The 14,211-nt window shown below is 38.2% G+C and overlaps 1 protein-coding gene across 1 annotated transcript in view; it reads right to left on the bottom strand.

Annotated features, from left to right (window-relative positions):
- The window catches only part of LOC139736221 (polypeptide N-acetylgalactosaminyltransferase 2-like), a 111,854-nt gene extending 101,560 nt beyond the window's left edge, over window positions 1-10,294 (bottom strand). Inside the window, exon 1 of the mRNA XM_071646955.1 lies at window positions 9,669-10,294. Coding sequence (XP_071503056.1) covers window positions 9,669-9,773 — 105 coding nt within the window. The 5' untranslated portion in view covers window positions 9,774-10,294. The remainder of the gene's footprint in view (window positions 1-9,668) is intronic.
- Window positions 10,295-14,211: the final 3,917 nt, after the last annotated feature.

Genomic DNA, 14,211 nt, shown 5'->3' with positions numbered 1-14,211 from the left:
TTTTTGTTTCTTCTGCAAATGGCAAATTATGCCTTTAATCAACAAAATTACTTTGCTTCTCTTATACACCGACATACAAATGTTCAAAAGAGTGAAACAAGAAATTAAATACAAGATAACAAAATTAAACTGTAAAATACTTTTCAAGCTGACAGAGAAGCATAGACAGTGTGATAATTGTTTTAAAACAAAATCGATGACAGGCTCTCCTAGACAAGAACTCTACACGGCATAATATCTCTATGGGATGCAATTCTCATCATCCCATGATGACATTTCCTGGAAATATGAGCTCCCAGGGAGATCTGTGCTCACAGCTCCTGCTACACACAACACCTGATCATGAGAAACCTCACTAGCATTAAATGGTGCAAAACATTTCTGTGAAGTGACTATAAGGATGATTATATGGTTATATTTAGACTACTGAATAAAGACCAGGCAGTTGAGAGTTTGGGACACATGGAGAGATCAATATTTCATGATAACTTGCAAACAATGCAGATCTTAAATATTTTAGCGAACAATTTGGACTAATATTCTACAAGTGTGATATATTCAAAGTATTGCAAGTGTGATATCTTTAAAGTATTGCATAAGACCAAAAAATGGAAGCTTCAAGTTCATCCAACATGTAAGTTCACTGTAGATAAAGAGGAAATCAGAGGGAGGAAGTCTCATCAAATTACTGATAAGGTAAAAAAAAAAATAAGTTATGGAATCTTTGGATGCCCGCATTGACATTTGTAAAAATGACAACTGACAACTACATACAGAACATGTTGCCTCACAACTCATACATGTTGGACTTGCACATCTTTCTAATCATAAATTTCCTCTCGAGAGGGAATGTAGAAAGTCATAAGTCCTCGGAGTCGGATAATTGAAAGAGTTGTAATGATATATAAATTATTCCATATCTTTATATTCTATTGCTTTCAAATATTGGAAAACACTTTAGAACAGCCTTCTCTTCTCTCCCCAACAGAATTTTGAAACTGTCACTGTTCTGCTTGTCTAACAATCTTTGTGTGTTTTTGTTTTTGTTTTAGTTTTTTTTTCAAGAAAGCCAACTTCATCATGGAATGGCAGCTTCACCAACAAACTGTGAGGGAGGGATTCACAGAAATAGGTAGTGAAGTTTGGGCGTACACTACAGGTCAGAGTTCACGAGTGGTAGGAACCAGAGAGCAGAGGGTCTGTAATGTCATGCCATGTATCCAACAATTTGCAGCCCACTTCCCTCCACCCCCCCCCCCCCCCCTCCAGAGGAAAGGGGAGCACACTGGTACAAAATTGCTCGAAATGACAAGAGACAGGAGGATTTTTGTGGAGGCCATCAGATGATGCCATCCTCTCTGGAGGACAGAACACTTCCACGGGAAGAAATCACAGAGCGTCGATCCCAACTGACATGACATTTAGATTAAAGGGCACTAGACACCTTTTCATGTTTGCTAATGGTAGCTTTCACTAGGCCTGACATGGAATAAGCGCCTCACCATTAAAATCAACAGCCATTTTGATATGAAGTACACAGTCATGACTGGCACATCTAAAAAAGAAAAAGAAAAGAAAAATTATCCAAATTTGAGGGGGGGGGGAGAGATTTTTGTATATGATAGCTAGCACTTCATCTTTACAGATCAACTTAGTATGGATGAGGCTTATGTGAGAGTTTATCATTTAAAGAAAACAAAATATTGCTCCTACACTGTATGTTAATATTTTCAAACCTACTGTCCTGCTCTCAAAAACTGGATAGAATATCAGCAGCACCCCTTCCCCCCCCCCCCAAAAAAAAGAGGATATGATAATGATATACAGTCTACCATGCTGGAGGAAACATGGTTACCAGAGGGGAAAAAAAAGGGGGGTTCCAACACATTTGATGCTGTAAGGCAAATTAACTGGTTACATTTTTGATCTAGTTCAATTCGATTCTTAGACTAAATTTCTTACCTTGAGCTATGATGTACACACTCGAAAAGATAAGAAATATAATACATATGTGTATGATGCAATGTTCAAATTTTATCAATGAACCATTCTGATACTACTAGTTGGTCAATATGAACCAAGGAACCAGGTGTGCCTATGGGGGGGGGGGGGGGGGGAGGAAGGGGGGTCTCATTACTCCCAGAACCCATCAGTTAATATCATGAATGATGGCCCAAAGACTGCGGGTACAGTACCTCTGCACCCAAGCATTCATAACACTGTGCAGACAGGCAGGAAACTATCGCAGTGAGTCGCATTATGAGATGGCTGGATGATTATGACCTTCAATTCTAAACGGAAAGCTCTGCACTGCCGATTAGCATGAACATGAGCGGAGAAGAATATTTTGCATCTCATGAGTATCTTGACGTTTTGATAGGTGAGTCACCATATTGCACACTGAAGGAACCATCAAGTTTTAAGTGGGTCTTAAAGGTCCGCAGAAATCAAGAACGTCTTACATGTACATGTGATTGTACATGTATTTGTCCTCTCACACATCATCATGGGAAATTTTCTTTTAACTGATTTTGATTTTTGCACTAATTTTCGGTAATTTTGAATAAGGAACAAGATACAAAGAAAGAAAAGAAAAACTGTACACTGGGAATGCCCCTCAAAATTATGTAAGTGTACATACCAAACTTGGAACCATTGTACTCATGTATGTATGTAGTGCCCTGTTTACACAATGTAACTCTCAAGGAGGCAAAAAGCATACAAGTGCTACATGTAGTGTGCAGTGTGCATACAAAGTACATGTAGATTTATGCTTGAAATACAGTTTTGATTTACTCACAAACTTTTGATATTTTCGACGACTTTTTCTTTTAAAATGATACACATAATAGTAATTCTCCCTCCAGCAGTGTAGTGATGATGGAAGAGGAGATTCCATCACGAATTCTGACACTGGAGAATTGTCAGAAAGCTTTGACAATGGGATATCCTCCCATTTAATACCAGTATGAGAGTTGGAGGTCAGGCTCTACCGCTTTGAGCCAGAAGCTGATGCAGCTGCTGGAGACGAGGAAGATGACAGTCCTGACTTTTTTTTTCGATTTAACATTGCACAAATACATTAAAGTAAACGTACAGCCCTATCAGCATGAACCAAAGAACGAAAATGATAAAGCTCGAGCTAAGTTACAGGTAGAATTTGAATAATTAAAGCGCAAGAGTTACCGTGTGCTGTTCATTCAAATTATTGTAGTTTATAAAGCCCTTGATTCACAAGTTATATTCGTTCTTTTTCTTATATTTTTGGACTTTCTTTTGGGCCAAGTAAAATCATGTTCGGGCAAGTGTTTTGCAACATATTCCAAATCTGCTTGCCCAACCGGCAAGTGGCAAAAAATAAGTCATGTAGCATTCTGCTATATCAGCCAATCAAATAGGAGTTGCTGAGGTACATTGTAATAATGTTTGAATAAATCATAATATAAGTAACAACAGGTTATGACACATTCTCCAGGCTTCATCAGAATCTATCAGGCAAGACTCATTATAGTGAGAAGATAGTCAAGTCATTTGTACAAAAACTGTAAACTTAAAAACCATTTCCTTATATTTTTTTAACCTATAATTTTACCTACAATTTACCTACACTGTACAATGTAGTACTACAATGTTGTAGTATGAGAGATGTACTGTAATATCAAAATTCTATCTCTCAGAGTAATTATACAATGTAGAGTACATAATATGTAGGTCACCACCTCCTTACAATTTCTTAAACTTCAAAATTGCACTTTGCAAGTTCCCCAAACAGTATTGTTACTTGTAAAGGACCTGTGAAGAATAATATGTACAGTATGTACACTGTATGCAATCACAGTACAACTGCTGAAATAGATGGTGTTGTAAATGGTGTATGGCCGGGTTAATAACAGGATTGGACCTCAGATGCCCATCACAGCACTCAACGTCAATATTTACACCAGAGGCAGTCTATCTGCGCCCAAAATGGCCGATGATTAAAGTGGTAGTGATAATATGACATGTGATTGAGGCTGTTTTATTGATAGTGAATGTCTCTTCCGCACAACATGTACAATGTGCCCACTACTGCTCACTGCCATTGGCAAAGCACAGCAGGAGGGCATGTACAATTTGTATCTTGTATCTTGTATATCACGCATATTCATAGGCCTCGCCAGTATTCACATCGTTCTCTCAGGCGCACAATGGTGGTAATAACAACAATAAAAAGGAAACTATGAAATAACAAAGAAAACAAGTAAAACAATGCCTTAACACAACATTCAATTGGAGTACACAGCCTGCTTCATAAACTGGTTCAGCAATAATTTACAAAGAAAGTTTCAAAGAAAGTTTTGACACAATTTTATCTCTTCTACTGTACAAGTGTGTACATGTAAAGTATACAGATGACTGTACCAAAGTTTTATCTGAAATGAATAGAATTATGACAATTAAATCTTCTGTGCTAGAATTTTTCAGCATCTTTAAACTATTTTCCGATCAAAACTTGTAATTTGATATCAATAAATAGAGTCTATCCACTATGACTCATATCTTAACATTTTCTGTATTAAAAAAAAAACTGTGCATGCAAGAAATGTCAAATCAATAAATTTCAAATCACAATAATGTTATACACACACAATTACATTATTGTAAAGTTGATGAGTCAAACACATCATTTTTTACTGTGAAATTTGCTTGTTTTGTTCTGGTCTCAAACTACCTGACTGACATAATTTCTTTTCTTTTTTTCTGGCACTTTTTGCCTCATTGCACATGGTGCCAGTAGTTTTATTCCTGCTATACATGTGTACCCGTATGAAATGTTCATGTACATTTTGTACATGTACATCTGTATAGTTGAATGTGTACAGAGTAAGTGTGTTTACTTTATCGTGTACTCTGTTGTATTCAAACATACACACATGACTACACCGTTGTATGCATCCTATTTAGTTAAGCATGCCTGAAATAGAGAGATGATAACTAACTGTTCCTAGTAATAATTTCTGAATCATGCACAAAAACCACAGTAATCGGCTCCTGGGCATGCATCCACTGCCTGTCTGACACCTCTGCTGGGTTCATTGATCCGACATCCAACACCATGGCAACAGTTGACGCATAAAAGAAACTACATGTGTGGAATTAAGCATGAAAGTGTGCTGCCAGCAGTAAAATAACAATTGACATTGAAATGTTTGTTTTTTTTTTGTGCCTGCATCCCATTGCATCTGGTGGGTTACTAAAATTGTTGTAAAGTGAAATCAATGTCCTCTATTGAAGACCACAGATTGTTGGGAGAGGGGTAACAATAAACTCTGTGTTATTCTAAAATTATAGATATCAACGAAGCATGAAGTGCATGTTTCCTATGAATCAACACAATTTTTTTTCCACTGTTCCTCTAACAAGTGATACTGTCAGGACCCTTTGCAAAGAAGTTGAAATTATCTTCATTTGGAAAATTGATCTCATTCATTCAATGTGATTACCCTGCCCGTGACAAAAACATTTATGAGAGTTGACCATTTATGATGTAGTTACAATATGTGTATACAAAGAATGCTATTACAAGTAATCACGCCAAGCAAGCTGTTCCTCATTCCCTATCTGCTGTGCCCACATACTGTATCACATTTACAATACAAACTTGTCGAGTACTGTAAAAGTGGATATTTTCGCGCGACTAATTTTTCGCGCTTGGCCGGGTAAGAAGAGTTTCACGTGTTTTTAATTCCGCGGAATCAAGACATGACGCACAGAAACATATGGCTAGCAAAAATATTCGCGTGCTTTTATTTTCGCGGTAGTTTCTGGTTGCGCGAAATGCGTGAAAATTTCAACACCGCGAAAATTCCCACTTTTACAGTACCAGTATATATTATAAACTGTGTATTGATGGCAAAACCAAGTTTTTCTGCAAAATTGATCATGTTATTCCTTGACAAACAAGAGCATCTTTTTTTTTTTTTCAATTTGATTTTGCTATTTTGCCCAAACTGCAAAATTTCAACATACAGTAAACCATGATCAGGGTTGATTTCCTATCCTTTTCTCGTCTTGAATTGAATTTATGGTTTGAAGTGAAAATACTTAATATTAATTTCATAATATTTGAAGAAAAAAAAAACATTCTATTACGAAAATTTACATTGACATTTCACAGGTGACCAAACAGATAATTACAGTGCAACTCAAAGTAAAGACAGAATGTACATTGTCTGAAATTGTATCAATTATTGATCACTATGCCTTGGCTTCCTAGTCCAACATACTTCTACATATAATGTAATTCCTGTTTGATACATTAAAAAGGCCAAAATTAACACTTACACTGTAAATCAGTATGTTTGGTAGAATTGACCTCCTCTGTCTTTTAATACAGTACATGTACAGTGTATGTGTTCTAATATTTTGTTTGTTTGTTTGTTTGTTTGTTTGTTTGTCTTAAAGAGAATAAAGCGGAACTAAAGTGGAGGTGACAAAGGCAATACGTACTTGCCATGTACAGTCACAAAAGTACACTTGTATACATGTACAAGCACAAAAGTAATGTGAAAATCGTTGATACATTGTAGTACATGTAGTAATAAAGTTCAACACTACAAGGATAATGTACAATTGTAACAGATAGCATTTCAGACCCAGCAATCATTCTGGTGGGAAGTGTTCTTCACACACAGGACAGTTTCCATATCATTTAATATCCCAATTTCCCAAGGTCAGGTCAAGTCAATTAGAATTGTAGTTTATCTTGCAGACTCAACTCTTTTACACTTGTAACTCTCTGACACTACAAAATTTATACACTCCTGGTGATAACTTTAATACACTTGAATTTGGCTCACATGATGCAAGCTGTGATTTACCGTTGTAGAGATCTGTTTATTACAGTGGTCAGAGTTCTCATCATAAACAAGGCACTCATTTAAGAGTGCCCGCTTTCCAGCATCTCTGATATAAACTGTTCTTGTACAATACCTTTTTAGTGTAAACATTGTAGATATTTGCATTATGGTAGTGTTACACTACACATGTACAGTGTATCATCCTGTACAGATGTCTTGGGTGAATGCACCAAAAATGCAGCAATGAAAATAGGTCTACCGGTACAGCTTCATTCTTCCTGTCATTCTTATAGCCATGAATGTATCAATGCACAATGCCAGCGACATTTGGACCTAAATATGTATTGAATAATGACAAAGCCGGATCTCTTTCATTTTCCAGCAAATGTGAGACACAATCCATACTACAAGTGTATGTGTGTCATAACTGCAGCCGCTTGCCTACACTTGTAGGTGGTAAGTTTTGCAACGGATACAGTTAATATACATGTACTTGTACAGTAAAGTGTATTACACTTTTTGTACATTGCAGAATCCGAACTTGAGGTTTAATCAGTGACTACATGGAAAACATTATGGGATCCTTGATAGTTACAATCTAACCTCTGGCACTGGAGTGAGCAGAAACAAACAAGTTGCAAGTGGGCGAGAGAGACACTATCAATCATTCTGAGTGTATACAAATAAAGATGCGTACCACAATACCTTTTAGTTTGAGTTAGACTGCTTTTGATGAAAGTTTGTTGGATACCAGGTATCCCGCTGAAACACTGTAACAGGATGCTGTTCAAAAGATTTGGATTTCACAAATATTCATGAATCTTATCATTGCTTGGTTGAAAAACTTATGTGAGCCTCGACTAACTTTCAAAATCCTAAACACATTGGACTTTTAATAATGTGTTACTGGAATCCATGACCATTACAAGACAATGACATAAAGTAAGATTGTTTGTTCTTTTGATTGTTTACTTCGAGCAAACCCACTTTTGCTGGAACTTGGAGGTTAATGAGACACCAAGATAGCAAATCTCAAACCAGCAACAAAGTCAAGTCCATTCTAAAATTGTGCCAATTAAAGACCCGGTAACGTGGGGACACCATGCCAAGAGGAGGCTGGCCCGATTAGGATTATATCAGGGAATCCTTGAGGCGAATTGTGAACAGCTTTATCACTATCTGTATTATGAGTATTCAAACATAGCCAAAAAATCTTGACTAAAGTTGAATGTTAAAGATGAGCTTGTGCTTCAATGCACATGTATTGGCTGAAGTGAAAACAAAGGCATTTCTATTCTAGCAGGTCTGTGCTACAACTTTTGTAGTTGTGGTTTCGAATGAACACAGGTAAGCAATTAATGAAGATCAATTCAATTGTTCCAATCTTCTCTCCCCATGTTTCCGAGTTTTTAAATTTTGAAAACTTTTTTTTAAACTCTTCTTTATCTTAATAGATAAAAGTAGAGATGGGGAGTGGAGGAGGGGTATGCACAAGGTGGGGAGTGGAGAGATAAAGATGGGGAATAAAGGTGGAGGTGGAGAGTGAGAGTATGGAGGAGAGAAGGTGAGGTGGGGAGTGAAGGTGGGAGGTGGAAATGGGGTGTGGAGGTGAGGAATGAAAGTGAGGAATGGATGGAGGCAAGGACCGAGTGGAGGTAGGGAGTACCTAGTGAGCTAGGAAGTGGCAGTGGAGCTGGGGTGTGGAGCTAGAGGCAGTGGGGAGTAGAGGTAGATGTAGATGTGGAGAGTAAAGGTAGAGTATGGAGGAGAGAAGGTGAGGTGGGGAGTGGAGGTGGGGAGTCGAGTGAAGGTGGGGTGTGGAGGTGGGGTGTGGAGATGAGGATTATATCCATGGAGACAAGGTGTGATGACAGTGGGGAGTGAGGTAGGGAGTGGGGGTGGAGGTGGGGTGTGGAGCTGGGGAGCGGAGGTAGGAAGTGGAGGTGGGGAGTGGAGGTGGGGTGTGTAGCTGAAGAGTGGCACTGTACTGGAGAGCAGAGAGCTGGGGAATGGAATGGAGCTGGAGAGTGGAGGTGGGGAGGAAAATGAAGAAAACTTGACAGCAAAACTCGAGAGCTTCACAACCATGGAATTGCAAACAATTCTACCATCTATTGGGTGTAAACTCATTTCCACAAGTATTGCAGGATGCATGCAGCAAACACAATTACCAATGCACTACTCATTCATGAGTCATGACACCACCCATATCACTACAAATCATATGCAATTTTAACGTGGAGGCCTACGTACATTGTATAGCATACAGATGCATGCGTATTATCTGATGAAATTGGCCAGCCTTTGTGTTGACTTAAATCTGACAACACTCGTAAACTGTGGCACTCTAACAACTCTTTCAAGGTTATACATTTTGTACTTATAGCTCTAGCTCCTATGCAGCACTTTCTTTTTGTATCTTACATAGAGGTCTAGGTTCTAGACTCGACTAATGTAATGCGTACATTGTATGTGTGTGTCATCATGGAACCATACAGTATTTTATTAGATGTCTTGGGTTGGAGTTGGAGGGTAATGTGTGATCTGACGGCTCTGTAAACATTCAGCCACACACAGATTTTGCATGCAGCTGGCAGCTACAAGGTGTACCAGGTAGCTTCTATATCGAGTACAGTACCAGTGCAGTTGTAGCTATAGTATACCACCCTGCCACTGTTTCTGGCACTGCCCCCACTGCACTGGTAAAAATTCCAGTATCATGCAAAAGGTATTTTTCAGTGTACATTGTAACTAAGTAACTTACAATTCTGTAGTTGTAGAGTCGAGTACTAGTACCCCATATTTAGATATTCCCTAATTTCTACTCACTTTTTCGTCGGCATCGTTGTTATGAAGATACAAAATAACAACTACGATCCATGTTATCGCACCCAATAATAGGAGCCGAGACTTTCTTCGGATTAGTGCTACCATTTTGTAAAACGTTCAGGTAGGCTTCGGGTTCAAAAACGTAAATAAAGCACACTCTCTTGGCTTCCGCTCACGTCTTCCGGTATCACGATGAGTAAGCAGCAGGCCCAGTCAGGCTGTGGTTTTCTCCCTACGATCCGCACTCAAATAGAACTCTCTCGGGCTCATGATTAGCCACGAAAGCTCAAACACGCTGGCTGCTCGATAGCTGCTCCCCCGTTACTCAGCCGGCTGGAAGCTACCAAACACACGGAGCGGCTACGCACGACCGAGAACGAACGGGTCGGTGCCGGTGGGCAATGCGATAAACTGGAAGTCGCGTACCGTTTTCTTCAAGAAGAATCTGCACATTACTGTGGCGTATCAAAACATCGATATACCTTGCATGGCGACACCTGCGTATGGTGAATATCCACATAAATTTTTGTACAGGTAACTTATCGAGAGGCGGAGTAAATCATAGTCATTTTGCAGCACTTCGTTTATGCTCTCCACAAGACCGCTACGCACACTTGAAAACTCGAATCCACGTCGTGTACCAATACAATTCGTATGCTCGTAGTAGGTACCGGTAACGTACACATCATACACGAGTACGTACATGGCCTGCGAGTCGATCGTGTACACGTACCTGAAGGGATTGTGTACATACGTGGTACATGGTGCACAAGTACAGAGTACGACCCTAAGCAGTAAGCGCCATCTACGTTTAAATCATAGTTAGTGCCGTTTGTGGTGGTGGTGCATGCCGCATAGAGCACACCCCTACCTAGCTGAAATCTATATTGGAAATGCAAGTTACTAGTACTTTAAGATGTTAGAATTACGATAAAATTCCACTTTGTATCATGAAAAGCTGCTACAATTTTATCTTTTATTGCAATCGTTTACTTAAAGTTGCAAATGGCTGTATATTTGGTTTGAATGAGCAACATAGGCCCAAGGAATTTTAAACAGAGAGAAAAGAAAAGAAAATACCCAAAACACACACACACACAACAGAAATGGCACCATGGCTAACAATGTTGATGTTGACTGGCTAAGTCCTCAGAAAGGCACAAATTAGGATGCAAAGCTACAATAATTACAAGAACTTGCTTTGATATCTTACAATTAATGGAATAAAAATAAATGTGGTAGCTTATTGACATTACCTGTCAGTGGGTCATAATTCATGAAAAAGTCAGATATACATGTATTGTATATTTGTATTGTATATTTTTTTAATTTAAGGACTCCAGTCCAAGCAATGAGATCATGTCACCTCTCTTTCCATTCTTCCGTTTACCCCCTTTTCCCCACATAATTCCGATTTTTTATTAGTCGTTTCTTCATTTCTTCTTAGGCATTGTCATTGAATTGAATTGCCTTATATGGTATTGCACTGTATTGGATCGTTGTTTTTTGTACCTTTTCTATTTTCTATTTTCTGTAGAAACATCCTGGAGAGAGAGCAGCAAGCACTCTGAGTAGTTGGTAACTAGATATAGTGCTTTTTAAGAAATCACATAATATTATTATTTATAGTAGTAGTAGTGGTAATAATAATAATAATAATAATAATAATAATAATAATAATAATGATAATAATAATAATAATTATTATTATTATCATTATTATCATTATTACTACTACTACTATTATTATTATTATTATCATCTATTTCTAAATATCTGCATGATTAAGTGATAATAAGATTATTGTATATAAACTACAGATTTAGTTGATTGTTACATGTCCAAGTTTGTTCACCTTTAGAGCTGCTCTGTGTATCAACATTTCAAACATTTTGATCGGGAGTTTTCAAAATGTGCAAGGTTGATATTTGTCCACTGCAATTACACCAGAACATAAACATGGTATATAGCACTCTTAATACCCAAACTTAACAAAGAAATCAATGACCAAAATGTGGTCTATTGAAACTTCGAAGGAGCAAAAGCAGTGATCGTCAGCATTTTACCGATAAACTACTTTCCAATAGACAGGAGGAGAGCAAAGTTTGCTTTAAATGGAACTGAATGCATAACTGGGGTGACTGTTCCTGTCCTGCAAGAAATGATTTCCTACAACAAACACACATTACTGTGAGATGCCAATGAACAAGCACAAACCAAACTACATCACTTTGCTCACATCCACACATCAACCTTCAACTACTTCAGAAGCTTCAGCAAATACAACACAAACAGAGCAATTCAGTTTCTTTTTGACAATTTACTGTATTTACAAAGTTGTAAAAAAACGATGCATATGTGAGTTATGTACAGAACTTTTGTCCTTTCCAATAATCAAAGGAGTTGTTACCTCTCATCATGAAATACTGTGTCCACTTGATCCGAATTAGTCCATGTCAATCTGGGCAAGATTTTCACACATGATTTCCTCTTACAAAGAATGCACCCTAGGACAGATTGAGAGCTGATTTTGCTTCAACACACATTTCCTATAGAAGCTGCGCAAGCTGTAAGTATACTCGGCTACTCAGGACTACCGATAGTCTTTAATGGGTTAAACATATCCCACATCATCATATCTGGTTACCTGAGTGATTCAAGATCACACCAAAGCGAAACTGAAAAAGCAAATCTTGTACCTTTTACTACTCCGTATTCAAGTATGATTCCACACCACAGGATATTTCATACAACGCAACAGATAGACTTGGAAATTTTGCAATACTTCTCTCAGGTGAAATACCTTAATTTTCATGACATTTCAGAAAATACTCCTTTCTCTTGGCATTAACATGACCAATATGTAATCATGACCTAATCACGTTCTGGAAGATTGAATATGCTATAGAGACTGAAAAGTGAAATGACTGCTAAATGTTACTGTAAAACTTGTGCAATTGTTATTTCAGTTTCTCTAGAATGGAACAGTGGTAGAACCCTTTACCTGACCACAAGGAAAAGATGGGGAGGAAATGTTCCTCACATGCATACAAACTCCCAATACTTACAGGAACTACTGTTACAGTGGAATCTGACCAGAAACTAGTGAAAAAATAAAACCAATGGAATATATTTGCTTGTTACAAGAACACTTTGTAATGTCCCGATTCCGCAGAATTAGAAACATGCAAAATTCCTCTTACTCAGCCCAGTGCGAAAAATTACTGGCATGAAAATATTTACTTTGACATTACAAAACTGACTGAAATGAAAGGAACATATTGTATTTGTTATGTCCTGAGCCAATCCAGTGTTCATAGAAAGTATTATAGAATGGGTAGCGAGAATCCTGCGATCTGATTGGTCGAGAGCTATGTGTTGATTTTTACTGGCCGCACGCTACGTACGCTGAGTCACAGTGGTAAACATGTTATCGCGCACTTGTAGCAAGAGTACGCGTACTTGTAACAAAGGTTTGCGCACTAAGCAAGCGTTCACGCACTCAAGTTGGCCATGCGTCCAGTAAATACTGATGCATGGCTGGCCGTGCGTCCAGTAAAAACTGATGCATGCTCGTTTACGGCAAGCCAAAAGGAAATGCATCCAGTAATTTTGTCATCGGGTAACACGATAGAAAAATGGGTTTTTGACAAGAAAATTACCCATTCTATAAATCAGATGACGCACATGTCTTTTCGTGCGTCAGTCGGAATATAGTGTGCATGCGGTAACTATGGAATTTAGCCTAAACCCACTCGGCTTCGCCTCGTGGGTTAAGCATTCCATAGTTGCCTTATGCACACAATTCCGACTGACGCACTCAGACCTGTGCGTCATTTGTATACTTAAAACAGGTGTCATGAATAACATGTTTGTTTTTTTTTTGGGGGGGGGGGGGCTTGCAACATGCAAAGTACTTTCCTATAAAGACATATAACAGAATAGCAAGACTCTATTCCATTCTGATTAGAGTGACTTACCCTAGAAATTTGTGGATGCACTGAGTGATTTCACCATTACATAATACCAGATGGTAGTACATGTAATTCTCTTCACTTCACTTTTAACACTGCTCAAATGTGACATGGTTTAATGAGCACCGAAACAATTCAATACCACAGTACTCAGATGTTTTAACGCTGTTTCTACTCTGGCTGATAAACAAATGGACAGACCGCGGCATATCACAATAGGATTACATCTGTATCAGATGTCTCAGGCTGAGGACTTAGTACAGAATATGTATTTCCATGTGCAAAAGAAAGCACTGGAAGTATATATCCTAGTCACAAGAAGTACATTTTTATAGGTTTCACGAGCCTATTCTGGGACAGTATTGCATCCTCCAGTCATTATTTGTCAAACCATGTCACGGAGATGTATCTAATCTTATACTGAAGAGTGACACTCATTATCCTGGTAAAACATTAATGTATTCTCCCCCTGTAATTGACTTCTCATCTAGGAAGTGCAGAAGTGCTCTGCATAAAACAGGAACTTCACAAATGAAGTAATCTGCCATATGACACTATTAAACTCAGAG

This window comes from Diadema antillarum, unplaced genomic scaffold (genome assembly GCF_040938485.1).
Source record: "Diadema antillarum isolate AM-2024a unplaced genomic scaffold, OU_Dant_1.0 seq00000633_RagTag, whole genome shotgun sequence".
Taxonomy (NCBI): Eukaryota; Metazoa; Echinodermata; class Echinoidea; order Diadematoida; family Diadematidae; genus Diadema; species Diadema antillarum.
The sequence above is the reverse complement of the archived record's forward strand: the minus strand, read 5'-3'. Positions and strand labels throughout refer to the sequence as shown.